The following is a 21,658-nucleotide window of genomic DNA, read 5'->3' on the forward strand; positions in this document are numbered from 1 at the left end:
AGAGATTCTCCTATGATGGCCCTGGGAAGACAAATATTAAGTATTTGTAAAACTGAATAGTGAAACAAATAGGAAAGTAGAGGACTCTTGTTCTGTCTTGTAGTACAAGAAGAGAGGAACGTGTAAATGAAAGTGAATTGGAGTTACATTTGGACTGAACCATTATACTCCATGCTCAGAATTTGAGCTGATCAGAGATAAGGGTGGAACATGAAGAGGCAGACTGTCCTCACATTTATATCAGCAGCCTTTCTGTCTTCTGCAGAAATGCCTGGTGTTGGCTGGTGTCAAAGGGCGTTAAAAGGGATGGATTCCTGGTCTGATCCCGTCTGAGTTAAAGTGCCAGCATCTAAGCTATTGAGAGGATAGCAAATGGCTTCCATTCATGAAACAAGCATTTGAATATGATCAACCTTTTCCAGGGGAATGATCTTTCCCTAAGCAAACTACATTTTAAAACAGTAAGAGATGTTACCAGTATGTTGATTTCTAGTAGCTGTCCAGTGCTGAAGGTTTGCCGTATGAGGAACTGAAAGATCTGCTTCTGTTACTCGCTGACCAGATATTCAACAATAATTTCATCACTTAAGTGAGCTGAGATATTAATTTACTGAAGTGACATTATGTCAGATATTACTGGTGAAATGTTAAGCAGATTCTTGTTGTCAGTAATGTTTTTCAGTGCATGAGAATCTAAACCTTTTCTCTCTTGGTATAGAGTCTGACTGTGAAGTCCAAAGTCCTTCCAAAGGATGTTCAGTATTTCTAGCTTGTAGATAAAAGGGAAAGAAGCAAGCACTTCTGAAATCTGTTTGTGCATCACTTTCTTCTGTATAAAGGAGAGATTTAGATGAACAGAACTATCTCTACTTTTTGCTCTTAGTTAATAACCATTTAGACTTCAAAAGGGCTTTACTTTGCCTAAATCATGGAGTAGCAGGAGCTGAAAAATACCTGGAACTCTAGCAGAAACAATTCTCCTCAGAGCCTGAAAGTACATATAAATGTTTGCATACCCATGAACAGCGATGCATATTTGTATGTACATGTGTGTATGTGTACAAATGCATGCAAAAATCCAGCCAGATTGTAGGAGAGGGGCCCTCTGTGTGCCTCAGTTTACTGTGTAAAGCTAATGGTATCTCAGGTGCAGCAGAAATACTGTCTGTCATCTTTTCATTAAGTAAGGTCTGACCAGGCTATATGTTGGTCTCACACATTCCTCTTTGCCACTCTGCCCCCGTACTTCGTATTTTGACAGCCCTTTCCTAGTAAAGAAAGTTAGATGCCATCTGGTCAGTCATTATGTTCTGTTTGCCAGAGCAAGTTGTTCTTGGAGCAAGAAGGGTATAAGCAAGAGGAGGGACAAGGCAAAGGGGAGAGATTAGCTTTATACTAATACTTTGAGACCTGAGTATTTTCTACTTTTAACTGTATAGCTATGTTTATATTAAAAGAAAGTAAGTAGTAGGCAAGTTCATGTCGAGGGATGGAAGGGGTGGTAAGGCATGGCTCTTGCAAATTGGCTGAGTGATTTAGTAGGGTCTTTTGTATAACTTAAGCAGTGATCGCACAGCAGAAGTTTGTATTTAAAAATAGCACTACAGACTGCACGCAGATTATGTAACAGGATTTTCCATTATTGTGGTCTGAGTTATATTTATTTCAAGAGACATAATCTGATGTGATACTCAATACTGAAATGCAAACTGATAATTGAAAAATAGTGGACAAGCATTCAACAGCTAGCTGCCCATAAAAGACCTCACGAGAAACAGTTTATATAATTTTAAAACCAATAGGAAAATAAATCTAAGGCTAAAATAGATAGGTCATGAGTTTGGATGGATATCTAGAAAGATCTTCCTAGATGGATCCTAATAGAAGCAGGCATCCTATATTCATTCCTTTAAACTGAGGTAGTGTATTACAAGGTCTGTGCTGCTAATGCTGGCCATGTTTGCAAGGTACCAACCACAGAATCAAGCACCTTTGGACAATAGTTGGTAATCTCCACAGCTGTTAGTTAGGCCTGCCATGTGCACAGCATAAGGTTCCAGCCCCCTCAGGATCCTGGGGCATAAGGCAGCAGGAGGAGGTTCAGAGCATTCTGCCAGCTGCTGCTTTCTTTCTTGCCCAGCCTCCGGAGGGGCAGTGCCTATCTCCAGTAGTTTGAAATGTTAGGTGTTGCTGCCTGTGCCAGGGCACAGAAGTTGGTGACAAAAAGCAGGATTCCTGAGATCCATATGGGATGGTAGAAGGATACACCTCCTGCAGCTGAGAAAGATAGCAGGTTGGACTTCATCCCAAACACACTTGCGGTGCTGAAAAGAAAGTTGTACAGAGTTCTTAAAGGGTAATAGCTGTGGCTATGTTGAATCCCAGCACTATGTGCTAGAAAACCAGTGTGCATATCTCTGTTGTGCAGGACGTCCTGTCTTACCACAACCCAGATAACTCTCTTATGGTTGTGTCTTGCCAGAGCTGTATCCAAAATGGGGATGGTAGTCAGTGGTAGATGTACCTGTAAGTGTTCTCTTTCCAGTGCTATGAAATCACAAGTCTTTAAGAGGATACGATGTCCTCTGCTGCGAAAGGAAAATGGCTGCTGCATAAGTGCTGTCTTGTAATTAAGGTGCATTGTTGTAGGTATGTAGCAGCTGTGGTGTAGATAGGGTTGAGGATTTTATACTTGGTACTGTTAGTTTCCATCTATATTCTAGAACATAGTGGAAGTGAATTGAATTCTCCCCTGGTTCTATCTTTTTCTTGGAGGGCGTGTATGCTGTGGTAGGGATGTGCTAAGGTCACCACAGGGAATATTTCTGTACTTACTTATTTCTGACTCTTAAGCCTTAGCCCATTTCTGATGTCCACTTGCAAATTATCCTATAATAAAAACAGCAAAACCCAACCTTTTGAGATTTTTAAACAGATTTTCCTGCTTGTGATCTACCCAAATGATCCCTTTCCTCAACAAAAACATCTGTGACAAGGGACGTGAAGGTGAACTGGGGGTTGTCCTTGCTATGTCTGCTCAGGAGGAGAAATAGCCATTAATTTGAAATTAAGATTATTACAAGCTGGGAATGTGTTTGTGAGAGGCAAATTTACTGATTCCTTCTCCCAAGAGCCTCTGTTCTGGCTAAAAGAGCAGGGTGGGCTGCCTGGAGGCGCCCGGGCAGCGCTCGGCGATGCCGCAGGTGCCGTTTCCCGGGGAGTGGGCCCGGCCCGGCCGGCACGACGGCAGTTGGAGCTTCGGGGCGGTTCCGCCCGGGCTGGGCCCTTCCAGGTTCTATCCCCGCTCGGGCGGGGGCGGCCGGTACCGGCGGCCGCGATGGGGCCTCTGCCGGGGCTCCTGCTTCTGCTGCTGCTGGGCGCGGCGGGGTGCCCCAGGGCCCGGGGGGCCCGGCCCGCGGAGCCGCGCACCGCGTGGGTGACGGTGCCGCGGCAGCTGAGCCCCCGCCGTGGCGACGACGCCCCGGCCCTCTCCTACTGGCTGAACGTGGGCGGGCGGCCGCGGGTGCTGCGCCTGCAGCCCAGGAGGGGCCTGGTCTCCCGCCCCTTCACGCTGGTCACCTACGGCCGGGACGGGGCCCGCCGGGAGGAGCACCCCTTCGTACGGGACAACTGCTTCTACCAGGGCGACGTGGTGGGGAGCCCCGGCTCCCTTGTGGCCCTCAGCACCTGCGGCAGGGGCCTCCACGGCGTGCTCTGGGTGGAGGACGATACCTACCAGATCGAGCCCGTCCCCAATGATCTGGCCTTTCGGCACATTCTCTACCGCATGGAGGGAGACAACAGCTCCGAGGGAGCCAGCTGCGGGCTGACGCCGGAGGTGCTGCAGCAGCAAAAGGCTGTGCTGCCGTGGTTCAAGGCTCCCAAGTCAGCGGGGGAGAACGAAAAGCTGAGGGACTGGTGGACGCACATCACGTATGTGAAGATGGCAGTGGTCGTGGACCACGTGCGGTATGTAAAGTCAGGCAGGAGCAAATCCAAAGTCTTGAAGGACGTCATGCAAGTCATCAATGCTGGGGACATTTTGTGCAAACAGCTTTCTATCCGGCTGTTTGTTATAGGATTGGAGATCTGGACTGAAAAGAACATTATAAATATTACTAACTCTATTGCCCCGGTACTTAATGCATTTAACTCCTGGAGAAAGTCAAACCTGTTACCTCGGATGTACCACGATGTTGCTCACTTATTTGCATATCAGTGGTTTGGAAGCAGCTTGGGATTGGCATATATAGGGACAGTGTGTGATAAGCACTGGGCAGCAGCTGTTATTTCCTTCACTGATAAAAAGGTGTCTGTAGTTACTATCACATTTGTCCATGAACTGGGCCATAATCTTGGGATGGTTCATGATAAACCGGATTGTAATTGCAAACGCAAGCACTGCATTATGTATGAAAACAATGTTGACACTGACTCGTTCAGTGACTGCAGTTACAAAGATTACTTTGAGCTGGTTGTAAATGGTGCTTCATGCCTTCGTCAGCCACCAGCACCTGGCAGTTTCATCACCGGGATGAGTGAATACTGTGGGAATAAAATAGTAGAAAGTGGAGAGCAATGTGACTGTGGTTCAGCAGCAAGCTGCCGAAGGGATCCTTGTTGCCGCACAAACTGTACATTTACTGCAGGTTCAGACTGTGCATCTGGAAGATGCTGCAAGAACTGTAAGGTCCTTCCAGCAGGAACACTCTGCAGAGCAAGTACTGGCAGCTGTGACCTGCCAGAGTATTGCAATGGAACTTCCCCTCAGTGCCCACTGGATGTATACCTACAAGATGGAACTCCTTGCAATGATGGTGTTTATTGCTATCAAGGAAAATGTTCATCCCACAATGAAAAGTGCCGGCATCTCTTTGGCAAACATGCCAGGGTTGCTCCTTTAGATTGCTTTAAAGCAGTGAATACTCAAGGTGACCGGTTTGGGAATTGTGGTATTCGTGACAATATCTATTTTACAAAATGCAGTACTAAGAATGTCTTATGTGGTAGGATTCAGTGTGAAAACATAGTCATAATACCTTTCTTGCAGAACCATGTAACGCTAGTCCAAACTCCTGTTCGAGATAAAAATTGCTGGGGCCTCGACTATCACGTAGGGGTATCGAGAGCAGATGAGGGAGCTGTGGAAGATGGCACACCATGTGGTAGTGATATGCTTTGTATCAACAGGACGTGTATGAGTGTATCAGTGCTGAACTACGACTGCAACATGACAAAGTGTCATGACAGAGGAGTGTGTAACAATCACAAGAACTGTCACTGTGAGTATGGCTGGGCACCTCCATATTGTGAATCAGAAGGATATGGAGGTAGTGTTGACAGTGGACCCCCTCCACCTAAGAAGGCTGAGAGACTAAAAGTAAGACTAGCGCTACTTGGGTTTTATTCTGTGTGTTTTGTTGGAATAGTCCTTTCCATCCATTATAGACAGAAAATAGAGGGATGGCTTGCGAAGAAAAAAGCCCAATTCCATAGAAAATTGTTTCAAAGACCGAAAAAAAAGGAAGTTCCTAAAGAAAAGTCGCCTGCTGGTGAGTTAAAATCCACCAAAGATAAAAAAGCATTACCTTGGGATGTTATTGAGGAACTATCAGAGTGATCTGATAACTCATCAAAATAATTCAGCAGGTTCTGAACAGCTCTAATCTCATGTGATATCATTAAATGCAGAGTAAACCTTACCTCTGTACATTTTCTTTTAAGTTAATAAATGCAGGCAGTAAGGCATGCTGTTCTTTGTACCCTGAGCTCTTAAACTGGAGTAGTTAAGTAAACTGCAGGTATTGTGTTTATACTTCATATCAACAGTGTAAAAATGCAAACTTCTTAAAACAGGTGTAGATAGATGACTTATGTGGTAGGATTCAGTGTGAAAACATAGTCAAAATACCTTTCTTGCAGAACCATGTAACGCTAGTCCAAACTCCTGTTCGAGATAAAAATTGTTGGGGTTTCAACTATCACATAGGGATGCCAAGAGCAGATATCGAACTCCTTGTTACTCTACTTACTTCAATTTCCTCCTTCACCTAATGTTTTCTATGTTTTCTTCAATTCAGTGAGAGAGATGTTTATGAACCTCTTTTGTCATTGGTTAACAACCAAAGAGAAAAAATTGCACTTGCAGTCTCCACTGGTTCTGTGTGTCTAATTCACATCTGTGACACACAAACAGGTGAGGAGCAGGTATTGCAGTGAGATACAGCTGTCTGTTTCACAAATGCTTACAGCTGTTTACAGGGAACAGCCCTTCAGGAGGAAGGTAGATCATAGGGAACAGGGTCTTCCTTTTGTGGAAGAGTAGAGAAGGATTATCTAAATAACAACCAGTAAGCATTGCATTTCTCAAATGTAAAATATATGTCTGCAGTGTAGTGACACCAAATCTGGCATTTCACTAGAACAAATTGTTTTTATTTCCTGGAAATTTTCCAGTGTCTTGACTGCTGACTGCTTCTGAGAAGTGCTGTGTATTTTATTGTCTCTAAGAGGAGCTGTCTGTGGGGCTCCCCAAGTTAACTGAATTTCTGAAGTATTTGGAATTATTCTGCAAGTGTCCCCTACCTAGAATACCTGCAATATTTGATAGATACTTTATCTGACTATCTCAGGGGGTTTCTTTTGGCTTATTCTGTGATTCTTTCTTCAGCTATAACAGAATGTGTCCTTGCAGCTCTATGGAGTGCTACACAGAAGCATTGTCATTTTAATTTTTTTAACACAACATAAAATATGTCTAACTTCTGAAAAATATTAGGGACATGGAAATACCATTCAGTAAGTTTTATTGCTATTATTTCTATTACAGTAGTAACTGTAGACCGTTCTATCAGATCAGCATGGAGAGGAGTCTGTTGTCCAGATCACAGTTAAAACTTTTTTTTAAAGGTGTTTCAGGATAAAGGGCTATAATACACATCTGCTAAAAAAAGAATTATTTGTATTTAGAAAATAAAGAGCACACTTTTAGCAAACATTCTGTAAAGGCAGGATAAGTACCCCAACACTTGGGAACACTTGGGAAGAAAGATATTGGTGACTCTACAAATTATTATGGTCAACTCTTGCTGCGTCCCAAATATATATGTTTTTTAGAATATGCATTTACCTGTAATTTTTTTTGTGTATTTCTTTGGTGTCCTGTATCCAAAAAGGGCCAATTACATTATGATGGGATGTGAAATACAAAGCATGTGATTCACAGTTTTTCCCAGCTTTTTCTGTAGAGCAAATGGGTCCTTATATATTTATCTATGCTGTCTGCAGAAATGAGGTAACACATTGTTTGTTTAGGCTGTGCTTATTGTCATGATAGAACATGGATGGTTTTGATTAGATGATGAAAACTTGATCTTGCATTTATGTCAAAAGGCAAGATAACTGCCCTTGACGAACACCACATCTATTCCTCATGACCAGAGACCTCCTTTGGGGGTTGGGGGAATGGGAGGGGTGTCCTCTGAGAAATAACAGTTGTAATTCAGGTGTTGCAAACAAGGGATAGAAGATGGAGAAGAGAGATGTGAATTAATTGAAAGATGGACAGAAAAAGTAACCAAAGCACTACACCCAGCACCTTCCAACTACCTGTGCACATCTAGTACCTACTAAAACTTTTTTTATTTTGCTTTTTAAATACAAAAAGAGTGGCAGAAGTTTCAGGTTGCTACTTTGATGGCCTGCCGTTGTTGATCAATAGTATACTATAAATTGCCAAGTACAGATCTATGCTGAGACAGAGAAACACTGGAGTCAGGGAGTTCTTGTTTACAGAGCTGCACACTGAAGAGACAGAGGTGTAAATGAAAGCACAATTTAGCCCAGAAAGCTTACTTACAAGTGCAGTTTTGGGAAAGATAAAGTAACAAAATGCTGTAGTTTCTGTTTTTCTCTATGCTTAAAGATTGTTCTGGAAAACCAGGACTTAATTGGGAGGAGGCTTTCAGTGAACTTTGGATAAGAGTATTTCTGTATTCTTTTCTTGCATTTCTTCTTGGGCCATATGAGCAAGACAAACATGTATCTCAACAAATCCAGTTTATGTTTCATAAAATGTGTAAGCTCCCTTTCTGAGATTTTTCTCCTTGAAAATATTGTTGTTTCTGATTTCAACACAGGAATGAAAAACTTGATGTTCCTGGTGGTTTGTTAGAAATGTCCCACTACTCTGAAGGTGCTATGAAGGTGTAGGTCTAAGTTCAGTCCTGATCTTTCTCGTTTCTTCTTTTTCCCCCTCCTCGTTCTAACTGCATTTTAAAATGCTTTAAATGGATACGAGAACTAGGTTAATATGTAAGTCACTTGCACATGAAGAGGCAATTTGCAAATGTTGCTGCACTGTCTCCCAAGAAATGCGGGTCACTGCAGTTCATGAAATGGTGCTGGAGAAAATAAGACACAACCTGGACTTGTGGAACCCCATTGCAGGGGGTTGGAACTTCCAAACCAAGGCATTCTCTGATTCTGTGAAATGGTCTGTGCCAGTGCAGTAAGGATAGTAAGGCTTAGGTAGCTGTTAATGTGTGGCAGGCCAGTGATAGATGACGCCTGGAGCTGCCTAGGACTGAGTTACAATATACCCATGTTTCCTGTTTGAAATGTCTTCTTGGCTAAAGAAAACTTTAAAAAACACTTTATATTGCAGTTATCTCAGATCAGGATAAAATTGTTTTTGTTCTAAGCCAAGGCTGTCATCTCTAAAATACTTTAAATTGCTGCTAAGGAACACTGTATCTTGAAGGAGTTTGCCAAGTACCTTGCAGCTGCTTGCTCACTCTCCTCCCACCCCTCTCAGTGGGAAGGAGATCAAGAAAAAGAAAAGGTAAACCTTGTGGGTTGAGATAAAAACAGTTTAAAAATTGAAACAACTAAATTTTATTTTTATTATTAATAATAATAATAATATTGAGAGTTGAGAGTAACAGAACTCAACAGAAACAAGTGAAGCACAGTACAATTGCTCACCACATGCTGTCTGATACCTAGCCTATCCCAGAATGTGTTGGGCCCCCTTACAATAACTTCTCCAGCTTATAAACAGGACATTCTGTGATATGAAATATCCCTTTGTCCACCTGTCCTGGCCATGCTCCCTCACAGCTTTTGTGCACCTCCTCACTGGCAGAGTATGAGACACTGGGAAGTTCTCAGGGTGAATGCTACTTAGCACCAACAAAAAAATCTATCACACGAGTCACGGTTTTGCACATCATTGCAAGTGTAATTGGACCTTGAATGCCTGTCTCCCACCTCTGAGGCAGGTGTTCTAACACTCAGTTTAGCACTAAGAATTAATGTTGTAGCAGTCAGAGATCCAGTGCCCAGGTTGTCTCTCCCTGTTAAATTCAGGAATCCCAAAGTGCAGATAATCTTGGAACGAATGCAATCAAAAACATCTGTTATTTTGACTGCAATACCAAACAAATAAAATGGTAGTGTAACATTGAGGACCAGATAAGCTGGTCCTCATTTTCATCAGAGAGGTTCCTGCAGCATGTAGATGTGGCTGTCCTCATAGTGCCAAGCAGTCGGGTGGTTCAACTGACATTGTTCCCTGTTGTCATTGTCTGTGTTGATACACTTAGATTGTGCTGAATAGATAAGGATAAATTTTTCCTTGCTATTTCCTGATAATCTATTGGTTCAATAAACCCTGAGTTGCAGAGTGCCAGGTTCAAGTGGCTCCTCTGTTACACAGCAAGTTGAACTACTTTGCCCTTTATTGCTGGGTAACTATCTAGAGTTCTGTAGAGTTCTGAGGAAATTTCTCAAATCTTCAAACCAAACGCCTTCTACAGGATCTAGTTAAGTATTTCTTGCCCCAGCGGTAGCATGGTGTTCCTATGCACCGTTTGTGTTTCTGAATCTAGATCACTTTATTGCACCACAGGGTAACTCGGCGTTGGCATGGATGCTCTCTGTGCTGCTTGCCTGTATTGGGCTTTTGTTCTTGCCCATGTTATGAATAAGAAGCTTGGCTAGGCCAATATTCAAGCAGCAATTTATTATTTAATATGGTAAAGTATGAGCAATACAGTGCTGGGTACAGTGGGGGAAGTTTTCCCTCCAACTGCACACCGATAATTGATGGTTACAGGTATTTATAGGGGTACTCATCAGTTTTTTTCAGCAGTTTCTATTTCCAATCATTTACTCATCAGCAATTTTTATTCCAAATTATTACATCACAATTCTATACACTATTGTGATTTTAATTTCTCAGGATGTATCTCAAAGAAGTATCCCCTGATGGTGACGGTCCAGTTTCCGAAAGAAGAAAGACGACTCCCATCTGGTGGGGTCCAGCTCCCCAGATGTGGGTCCACCTTTTAATTGCAGAGACTATAAATCTCATAACAGTGATGTCCAGCTTCCCTTTGGCCGAAACCATAAACCCTTGAGGTGATGTTCATCTTCCTTTCTCAAACTGTTTTTCTCTGCTTCAATAAGGCATGAGATAAGCATATTTCCTTTATATATATTCTAAAGCTATAGTTTCAAGGATACAAGTAATATTCTAAAATTATACTTCAAAAGGTTATTATTGCAGAGCTTTTTATGGATTAAATGCAAGCAAAAAGCAACATCTTTAACACCTTAATTCCAATGCTCCGAAATCAACTAGGGTTAACTGCAAACAAAAGATAGGTTCAAAGGCCTTTTTCCATGCTTTATTTTTCTAAGTTATTATTAGAATTCACAGCTCTCCCATTGGCGGGGTCCACGCATTTCGCATTCACAAATACACACGTCGCCTGTTTGTGCCTGACACGAAACACAGCTTTGCATCTCACACCCAGCACAGTCTGGTCTGTTTTTCAGTTTGCTGTGAGGACAGTCAAAAGGGCCGGGAACAGGTCATTTATCCCCCGTTCTTCTCTCCTACGCCTACCCCAGACTACTATGGCTCTTTAACCTTCCTAAGGAAACCAGCTCCAGCCTGGGGAGCAGGGTAGGGCCAGGCACAGATGCCGCGCAGGGGCCTGGGAAGGTGCGGGGGCAGGAGGACGCTTTGCTGGGCTCTCCTGGGCCCGCTGCTCTTCCGCCTCTGCGGTGAGCGCCGGTGGCGGCCCCAAGCGCCGGTGGGAGCAGCCCCGTCCCGCAGGGACTACAACTCCCAGCGCTCCGCGGCGCGGCCCGGCGGCGGCCCAGGAGGTGAGAGCGGCTGCCCCGGGAGCCGAGTTCTCCTTCAGGCCGCAGCATGAACGGCAGCGTGGCGGGCGGCGGCTACGCCGAGGAGATTATCAGCCTCACCCGCAGACCCTCAGGTAAGGCAGGGGCGGCCTCTCCACGCTGGGTCCGCGGCCTCTCCCGGGCCGGGGCAGCCGCGCCGAGGCCTGCGGAGCCCCCGCCGAGGCCGGAGCGGAAGCCCTGGGTGGCGGCGGCCGGCAGGACGGCCGTGGCGGGCACCGGAGCGGCGGAGGGAGGGTCCCGGCCGCGAGGATAGAAGCGCAGCGCCCAGAGGTGCCGGGCCCAGGGGACTCCCCTGGAAATAGCCGTGGCGGCCACGCTGCTGCGGGAAAAACTCGTGCCGTGCGTGAGGGAGAGCTGGCCGGGTCAGAGTCCGTCCTCTGCGGGAGCTCCGGGGGAGGCTGGTGTCCCTGCGGACAACTCGCCTCCGGTTTCCCCTGGAAGTTGCCATCTCCGGTGGAGCTGTTGCTTCCAAGTGAGGCGGCAGCCGCTGAGCGCCTAGCCGCGTTGGATACCCTGAGTGAGTCAGGGGCCATTTGGAAATCATGTGCCCAAGTGGCCGTCCCCTGTGTTGTCAGCTTGGCGTTCATGGTGCAGCGTACCTTGGGATGCTTTGGGGTGTTTAGAGAGAGGAGCATAGGCTGGAAGGAAAAAGGAATAGGGCACTTCGTGGGGCGTTTTTTGGCTTTGCTTTTCATGTCTCAACAGCAGGTGCGCTCATGGAAACCGTACATTTTTATAGGATTTATGGTGCCATTCAAATAACTTCACTTTCAGAAGTGAGGCAAGTAAGCACAAAATGTACAGCTCTGGAGCAAAATCCTGGCTATAGAGAATAGCAGACTCCAGGAAGGCTTTTGGAGCTAGAGTTGTACTTTGGTGTCTGAGGCCTTCTCTTTAATTTAAATGAGTAGGAACGAAAACGTGGCAGCCCTTCTGTTCTGCACAACTGCTGGGTGCAGCTGCTGGCCAGCCTTGGCTCCAGGTGCTCCCCAGAGACCCCAGCAACCACGTTGTTGGTGGGTGTCTTTCCTTTCTCTGGGGTGGAGGTAGGTCCCGTGCAGGGCTGGCGTTGGTGCTGGCCCTCATGCTGGTGATCAGAACCTAGAGGGTGTGAGCAGCCCTTTGCCTCCCCTGCTCGCCAGATTGGCCTCTGGTCTGAAAGATGTGTAGCCCTACCTGCATAGCCATGAGCTTCAACTAATGAAGCTGTGCTGGTTAGGGAAAACTGTGCCAAATGAAGCTGGTTCTGATGGGAATGCGGTTTCCATGTTTCCATACATCTGGGGAGCTAAAATTTTAAGGAAGGTATAAGGGAATGTTAAAGGGCAGAGTTGAGAATGGTCTTGAGTATGACCACTGTGATTTCAGTCTTGATTACCATGAGCAGCATTTGTCCAGTCATTGAGATGGGCTGTGCATCTTTAGATTTACGTTTCTAACTATGTTATATGATTTGAGGATCCTACATCCCCTTCCGGCCTTGATACACTTGCCATGTGAATTATTACTAATTTCTGTGGAAGGAACAAAACACTTACCTGTGAAGTACAATTGGGTACTGTAATCTCTTGAATTGGAGTTTTGACTGCAACTTTTAAAATAGGTCTGATGCTAAACATGTCTGGCAAAAAGTTTGCATTGGTTGTGAATGTATTTCCAGTGGCAGGACAGCGTATATTTGTCTTTTTCAAATTTTCTTGTATTCAGTCCCTCATTTCCTAATCCTGCCAGTCCTGCTTTTTTTTTAAGGGACTTTATTTTTGAAGGACTTTTTTAGTTTAGAGAGGGTAAGTGAGGTATAGGGAGGTCTGCAGCCTCAGGGAGGGTCAGTAGTTTAGCCCAGAGCCTGCTTTTAAAGCTCTGCCATTCTGTTTCTCATCCCTTATAGACAAGAGATTTAGTGCTATGTGCTCTCTGTCCTTGCTCCTTTTCTTCCAGTTGTGCTGTGTCTCTTTCTGTGGCTGCATGAACTGGAAGGAAGACAATAGCAAAGCGCTTGAGGATTGATAGGGAAGATATTTTTAGGCAGAGTGCAAGTCTGAGTGCTGGAAAGGAAAGGCACAGTGAAAAAGCCCTGTGAATACTTAACTTGGTCTAGCACAAACTGCTGCCTCTTTGTCATGAAGATCTCCCTCTGCTGATGAAAGCTGTGAATCTTGGTTATTTTTCCAGTCGTGGGTAAAAAGTTGCAAAATGTATAGTGTGTGTATATACCTATTTTAGAGGTTTTATATATGAGAGAAAATCAATGTGTTCTGAGATCCTGATTCCTTCTTTTTGGCTTTTAAATAAATGTTGGGTAAACATTATACTTTCTGTAGTATTGATTTTCCCCTTTCCTCAGTTAATGGCTTTATGGCAAATAATTTTTAGGAGTGTGGATTTAAAATTTTTTTTCTTTTCATTTTCTATTGAAAGGTGTATTACTGTGCACAACTGGCCATTCTTGGAATAGATATTGTTCTAATTGAAATGTCAGTATTTCTCAATTTTCCCTCACTTTCATTTTTCCCTCACTTGTCTGAAGCTGCCAGGAAGGGAAGACAAAAAAAAGGTGTGGCAAAATTGCTGCTAATATTTCTTTACTTCCCAGCTGTAGATGCACACTTAATATACCATGACTCATTTTGTAAATGCTTTGATCTCCTGTGACTAATTTAAAATGCTGCTTCCCAGCAGGCATAAGGTGTTTTACTTTCATTTGAAACTGCTTCCCAAGGTTTCCAGTTCCAAATTCGAGAGAAAATAAGAAGGAAAACAAAAACAAATAAATCAATCTGGCTGAACATGGGCAGAACTTGCCCTCAGCTGTTCTTGACAATAGCTTTTAGATGACTGGTTCATGTCAGAAAAAAAAATTTGTTTTTTTTTTCCATTTACTTTGATTGCGTATTTGATTTTTGTTTTCTTTTTCCTTGGCTTTTCTCTCTTTTTTCATTGCAAGCCTCTTAGGGAGTCTTTCTTGTCCCTTTTTAGAGAGGAACTTAGCTGCATGTACAGTGGGGAATCTCATAATCTTTGAGTTTCCAGATTTTAAATTCAGTTTGTTCTTCTGGGTTTTAATGAAACAAGAAGTCTTAACTTTAATCCAGAAGCTGGATCCAGCTAGATATCTGTAACTGAGGCTTCCTTTAAAGAATAATACAAAACGGCAAAAATGCATAGTGGACATCAAGTTTAATAAATGTATGTGTATTCCTCTTTGGTTTGCATTAAATCTGCAAACTTTGTCTTTATTTCCTATCATGTTTGAATTCATGAAACAGAACAAAGTGATTTTGTACAATTTGAAGTAGCTTCATGGAGCCTAACCTTCTTCTTGGAGGCAAAGCAGACCACTTCCAGCCCCTGGGATGTGGAAGGGGAGTTGTCTGAGCTCTAGGAGCCCTCAAGCTGGTAGCACAGTTCTCCTTGCCTGTTTCCTTATCTGTAGACAGATTCTAATGCTCGTTGCCTTTCCTTACCCTGTTTTCCAGCTCACAATGTGCTTGTCAGAGATGATTTCTTGTAGCTCAAAGGTAGTGATTTACTATAATCTCATGTGAAATGCAGAATACTTTCATTTTCTTTCATGTTGTGCTGAAGAAGTTAATTCCTGCTGAGAGCTGAGTCAGCATCTCAGAAATGATGGCGGGCCCCTCACTCTTCCCCAGCACCCGCCTGAAACAGTTCACAGGTGTTTTGTGTAATGAAGTATTACACAAATGGGGTCCTCAGGCATTTAGCGTCTCTCCTCTGCTTTCAAGACCAGTTTTACGAGAATAACTTTTCTAGAAAATGGAAAGGTAGTTGGAAAGGATAACGCAGATTTGTGTGCTGTGAGTTTTTGTATGGTGGAGAAAGCAAGACAGTGTGGGAGGTGCAGTCTCCAACAAGCAAAACAGCAAGAACATTGGAAGCTTTGAGCTTTTTCTCATCAGCTTTCTTTTTGGCTTGCCTTAGGGTTAGGCTTCAACATTGTTGGTGGGACAGATCAGCAGTACATTGCCAATGACAACAGCATCTATGTCAGCTGGATCAAAAAGGATGGGGCAGCTTACCTTGATGGCCGATTACAAGAAGGAGATAAAATTTTAGCGGTAAGCCCTTTCTTCTGTTGTCCCCTGTGTTCTTGATCAGTGATGGGATGTGAGAGGCAGGTTTTCCTGCACAGTGCTTAGAGAGGAGGGATGTGGTGCATGAGTTAGATGATCCCAAGCAAACTCCATGGAGGAGTCACCGTGGGGGTCTGGAGAGAGCTCTGAACACTAGGGATAAGTGCCTCCACACATGGGCTTATCTCCTCTGCCTTCTTGATTTGCCAAAGAAGTGCTCTGTAGTGCTGTGCTTGTGTTTCCTCTGTGACTTGCCTCCCTAAGGTTTTAGAATCTATCAAGTGTTCTCTTGCTCACAATGGATTATCGTTTACACACATGTAAATAAAGGTTTTCCACCTCTTAAATTTCTGGTTTTTGACTGGTAATCCATGATTTCTAATCCTTTTGCACAGGGGGTTTTTAGATGATAAAATTTCTAGGCCATAATATTCTTCTCTCCATTTCACCTCCTCAAGAACAACACGGGCTGCTTCTCCTTTTAGAAAATTGCTTTAAAATTTCTGATTTTCATACCCACTGGTTCTTCAGATAGCTGGCAATCATGCAAGAAAGCTTTACAAAGTGATGGGTGAAGAAGTAGCCTCTCCTAGTATGATACACAACCTTTTTGTACTCCCTAATTTTATTTTACACTTGCTTATTTTGTTCCTCATGTGATCTTTTTAGCTTCAATAGACTACCTTGCACTAATTGGAGCCTATTATTGATCCAGAAAGTGATATTAAGTTAAACAGAGAATATTCTCTTTTCCCCAACAGTTTAATATTTATGTACTTGTGTTTGGGATGTCTAAATATGAAGAGAAGGGAGGCACTGGATGTGATCAGTGGGGATGCAGTTAGGGAAATGGGGGTGAAAATGAAAAAGTAGGATGAATTCACTCAGTGAATGAAATCAATTTAAAACCCTGTGCCATTATATATTCATTTAAATTAAGAAAAATCCCAACACTTACAAGTGGATCAAATGGATGCCAAGAAGTATGTATGTAAATTTTTTTTTTGTTGGTTTTGCTACATCAGTGTGCTTATAAAAGTGTGTTTACAGCACTCTCTCAAACAGAGGGATTTCAAAGGTACACCAGTAGATGAAACAAGGTAAGGGACTTAAAATAATAATTTTCCTGTAGCTGCTCTTTTATGTTCATTAGCTGTCAAAATCACACCTTTGATTTGTTTCCAGCAAAGCAACAGCATCAGAAGCTGCTATTGACACAACTGTGGTCTTTTATTCTTATTTTGCCTCTAGGTAGTTTTTTTCAGTACCTGTATGTTTTCACTTGGAGTTTCTCATGTTCTGACTCAACATAGAAAAATACATCATAATATTAATTAATTAATTAGGATCTTTATGACTATAGTATTATGCCCCAAATGCAGAATTTTGTGAAACATGAAGATTTTTTGTCTCATCCTTCATATGTTAACCTGCATCATTAAAAATTTGCTTGCTTTACCTTCAGCATCTGACTCTCCTTTTCCTTTTTTGCTAGATCAATGGCAAAGACTTGAAGGATTTGCGGCACAAGGATGCTGTGGAACTGTTCAGGAATGCAGGCTATTACGTGTCTCTGAAAATTCAGCGCAGGGTGCGTTTTACCTCTTCCTTAGGGTTATTTCTGGCTCAGTTTAGACTGGTTTCTGTGATTGGTGGCTGTTTCATGAGGAAGAAGAGTACTGTGTTCAGGTGCTCAGTGTGATATGTGTATATAAAAATTTTGTTTGACCCATGACCTTCTCTCATTGCCTCAGCTGTAATTATCTCTGTATAGCTTTGTAACAGTGAAAAGGTGAGCTTGGAGATGTCTCCAGGTCTTTGTTTTGCTGGAGTGTGTTGTGTTTGCTCACTCTTCTCCTTTCTCAGAGGTAAAGCTTTGTGTGTGAGGACAGAATCTCAAGTTGGCCAGTTTTATTTCAGTGGCCACAATCTTAATAGAGACAGAACTCCTTTTGTTTCAGAGGCCATCACTCAAGATAGTGTTGAACTGTGTGTACTGCCCAGTGCTACAAGACAGACATTGAGGTGCTGGAGCATAGAAGGGTGATAAAGCAGGTGAAGGGTCTGGAGCACAAGTCTGGTGAGGAGCAGCTGAGGGAGCTGGAGGTGTTTAGCCTGGTGTTTAGCTCAGGAAGACCCTATTGCTCTCCACAACTGCCTGGAAGGAGGCTCTATCCAGGTGGGGGATTGGTCTCTTCTCCCAGGCAACAAGCACAGGATGGAGACATCCTCAAGTTGCATCAACTCAAGTTTAGATTGGGTATTAGGAATTTCTTCACTGAAAAAAGGTTATCAAGCAGTGGAACAGGCTGCTGTGGGAAGTGGTTGAGTCACCATCCCTGAAGGCATTTAAAAATGTGCAGATTTAAAAAATGTGCAGATGTGGTGCTTAGTTGAATGGTAAACTTGGCAGTGCTGGGTTAATGGTTGGACTCAGAGGTCTTTCCAATAAATTATTTTACAATACTAGGAAATATGGACTGCTATACTTCAAATATACTGGCACCATTTTAGATGTAAAAAGAGATAAACCATTAATCCCCAGATAGTAGGGAAGTTGACAAAAGAAATACTGATCTACCCAAAGCATGCTGGGGAGAGTGGCTTGAGATCCCTTTTCTACTCCCTTAACAAAAGAGTATGTCTGCTGGACCAGTGTATAAGACAGGTAAGAAAACCAGAGAGAATTACTGATATCTTTTTCCTGGTAAAGAGAGCAGAAAATGGTGTGGTGGTAAGTGCATCAAGGGGTGACTGGGTATGTGTGTGTCATTTTTCTGCTGTAAAGAGAGCAGAAAAATGAGGTGTGTCCTTTTGCCCCCTGCTCCACTTGAGTCCAAGTTTAGAAAGTGGCAGAGAAACATGAGGGTACCTGGTAGTGACTGGATATCCTGCATTTCAGTTCAGTCCATCCTAAGCTGTTTTAACCCTCCATGTGTGGAATCTGCAGGTACCTGGGGAAACTATTTTGACCATTCTTACAGAACCACCTGGTCCAGACACAGAACTAGGGGCTCTCTTGTTATGGGTTCTGACATAAATAATTTTTTTTCCTTGTAGTTGCAGCCACAGAATGGCCCTGTGGGTCATGGAGGAGATGGAGAATCAGGTGGGCTTCCTCTGGCAGCCATTCTTGTGCCAGGCCTGGCGCTTGCTGCGACAGCAGTCTGGATCTTGCTGAGGTATCGACAGCGGATGTGAAGAGTTCACGGCTGGGATATCACTGCGTATTTTACACAGCTATGATGCAATTTAAAGATAGAGAATCAACAATCTTGTCACAGACTGATGCCAAAAAGGATCATTGCCTATCATCAAAGTTGCTGCTGATGTTCGTATATATTGATTTTGTTGCAGGGTGGATAGAAGCAGAGAGAAAAAAGGGAAGGGAGAGGACTGTGTTTATGTAAAGAGTGGGATAGCTGTTTTTTTTGACAAATCGAGGAGGTTTTGCCATCCTCTTCTATTTTGCACCATGAACTTTCAAACACACTCATCTATTCCACATTTTAAGGTTTAACTTTTGGTTAAAGGGAGTGGGAGTGATTTTAAATCAAAAACATTTTCTAGAGGCTTTGCCTTGTTTCCACAGAATTTTTTCTTGAATCTAATGAATTCTGTCCAAACCACGAATAAAGAGAAGCAATGCAAAGGGTATATTATTTTTCCTATTGAAGTTTTGTTGGTTGTTGCTAAATAAATGCCTTAAATGTGTAAAATCTGATCTGTGGTTTCACAGGTAAAATCTTCAGTGTAGCTACTGATTTAACAGCAATATGCAGTATTGGTGAGACATTTTGCCAGTTGTGGAAAGATAGAAGATAGCTTGCTGCTAGAAGACGACTGTGATTGTCGAAATGATAGCTCATTTTTGGGTCAGAGTTGTAAGAGAAAGCTTTCCACAAAATGCTTGCATACTGGAGAGAGACAGACAACTGAATCACAAGGATAAGTGGTGGCAAGAGATTCAGGCATGCTGAAGCTGTAGAAGAGCCTTTAAATTCATAGTGAAGCAATAGTTCCTCCATTCATCAGATGGGTTGAAGTCTACATCTCTCAGGTTAGAGGTCTGGGGGTTATTTTTTGCACAGGGAATACTTCAGATAAAATTTTTGGTAGCAGCTAACTTGCTCTCTGCAGTCAGGAGACTCTTATGATGATTGAAAGGGAGAAGCTGAGAGCAGGCTGGGGTTGTCCTGGCCTTTACTTGTTTGTGAAGAGTTGTGTGATGTTCAGGAGATGGACAGTCAGCTTTAAGCCAGGGTAAAGCCTAGCAGGTAAAACCAGAGGGAAGAGACCCTCCTCTGGAAAGTATATGGCTGAATTTACCTCCAGGGTCTCATCTTCTCACTGTGATTTGAATAGATTTAAATGCTCTAGCTTGATAGGAGCTCTGTGGGTAAGACCTGTTTCTCTTGTCTCCAAGAAATCAATGTGTTTTGTTGTTTTTTAAAAGAAAAGTGAAATGCATGGTCTGGTCTGTATGATGCCAAAGAAGAGATCACAGATGCAATATATGTTTTCAAAGAAAAACTGGTGTCTTGGTGCTTTACTTATCTCTGTTCTCATAGGACATTGCTGATGTATTTGAAATTGTTGTGTTTGCTCAGGGCTGTGTTCCTGAGCAAACTGCTGGAGATAGAAGTGGCTATGCTGTTGAACATGGCATTCCTAAATCACCTTGGAGCTTCAGAGCACTTGGATCACATGAAATCTTGCTTTGGCCTATAGACTGCTCTAGTGTAAGGAGAAGCGGAAACTGGAAGAATTTTGCTCCATGTTCTTAGGGGACTTTGGGAACAATATTGATGTTGACTGGCCTGGGCTAAGGCATGCAGTGACTTGCCTTGGTCTACAAACCAGTTGTGCCTGATAGCAGAAGGGCTGCTGTGTAGACAGATCTTTGCAGCTACAGCATGAACCAGCTTGTTTGTGACCTGCTCTGAATATTTGGCTGTGATGTCCATGTGCAGCACATGTGTTGTGTTAAGATGGGTGATTAGAAATTGATGCTGTTTTATCACAGCCTTCAGAATAAACAGGCAGACATTAAGAAAACGGCCTGTCTTGTTAGCTTTTCCCTGAGTTGAGTTTCTGTGATAAGAAGTAGTATGTGGATCACGCTAGGAGGATGAGAATTTATGGACAGTAATGGTTAGTTTTAGTCATTTCCCATTGAAGTAAGAGAAAGAAAAAGCTTTGGGATTTTTTTTTTGTTTGTTTGCTTGTTTAACCTTTCAGCTTTGTGACTTTGATACTGTTCAGACATGACTGCCATCTATATTGCAGGCAGTTTATGAGGGAGAGAAGGGATTATAGTCAATGCTCAAATAATTGATATGGCTTATTAAAAAAGAGAAGGCCCTTCTGGTGCATAGTGTTCACAATTATTGAACTGCCACTCAGTAGCTTTTTCAGAAGTCTGGGTAGTAGTTTTTACTCATGATTTAAACCATCCAGTCTAAAAGTGAGTAACACCTTTGTGGACCTGCCTGGTACCAAACCTGCCTGGTACCAATCCCCGTCCACCTCTTGTCCCATTTATTGACAAAAACCAAGTGAAAAATACCTTGGCCCCAAACTCTCCTATGAACTGTGGCTCATACTACTTTCAGCAGCTGGACTGTCTCACCTAACCTTTCCATGATTTTCCAAAGTATTTTCCACCATGTGGTTTCTGAAGCCTTGAGTTTCATCTTTGCACTAGATACTGTATATACATTTTCTATCATTGTAGAAGAGGCAAATTTTAAAAAATCTAGTGAAGACAGCTTGTAAATACAAGTGATCAAAGAGAGTTTTACCTTTTGTTACAACTTAAATCTCTGGGTTTTTTTCAAAAGATAAGTTGAAATCCTGAAGACAAACAGAAAGCATCCTAACTGTGTTTTATGTTTGTTTTGTTTAAGAACACATTTGACATTAATACTGAGGGCAGCTGAAACTCTTAAATACCCATGTTTCTCTCCCATTCTCATTTGTTCCCTCAAATATATTGTGAATGTGCTGATCTGCTGAAAAATGGATCTTCAGGTCCATAATTTAAGGACAAATCTATCTAGTTTGACTTAATATATATTCTAAGCATTTGTGTTTCAGTCTTCAGAATTGTATGTGCTAATAATATATATTTGACTAGAGCATAACAGTGAGAGAGAGCAGCTAAACTTGATCTGAAGATTGGTAGATGCACTACTTCTGGCAGTTTTTAATTAACACAAACTAGAAAGGAGTGTGTGGGAGGGAGAAGTGTCTTGCTTTCAGTTTGCCTTTAGGTTCCAACAGCTGGTTTGTTTGGTTATTCAGTGCTAGATTAAAGAGGCCTCTAATAACTGATAGTCCCTCCCTTT

The 21,658-nt window shown here is 42.9% G+C and overlaps 2 protein-coding genes across 2 annotated transcripts; both read left to right on the forward strand.

Annotated features, from left to right (window-relative positions):
* The first annotated feature begins 468 nt into the window (after nucleotides 1–468).
* On the forward strand, nucleotides 469–5,620 carry LOC131559340 (disintegrin and metalloproteinase domain-containing protein 21-like). Its single transcript, XM_058807670.1, is given in 4 exon segments — nucleotides 469–498; nucleotides 1,133–1,163; nucleotides 3,134–3,224; nucleotides 3,226–5,620. Coding segments are annotated over 4 exon segments (2,547 nt in total).
* Nucleotides 5,621–11,104: 5,484 nt separating this feature from the next.
* Nucleotides 11,105–19,841, forward strand: SYNJ2BP (synaptojanin 2 binding protein). The gene is made up of 4 exons (XM_058806464.1): nucleotides 11,105–11,288; nucleotides 15,157–15,293; nucleotides 16,804–16,899; nucleotides 18,369–19,841. The coding sequence occupies exons 1-4, from the start codon at nucleotides 11,222–11,224 to the stop codon at nucleotides 18,507–18,509; spliced, it is 441 nt and encodes a 146-aa protein (XP_058662447.1). The 5' UTR covers nucleotides 11,105–11,221; the 3' UTR covers nucleotides 18,510–19,841.
* The last annotated feature ends 1,817 nt before the right edge of the window (nucleotides 19,842–21,658 follow it).

The sequence above is a fragment of the Ammospiza caudacuta genome, chromosome 6 (assembly GCF_027887145.1).
Source record: "Ammospiza caudacuta isolate bAmmCau1 chromosome 6, bAmmCau1.pri, whole genome shotgun sequence".
NCBI lineage: Eukaryota > Metazoa > Chordata > Aves > Passeriformes > Passerellidae > Ammospiza > Ammospiza caudacuta.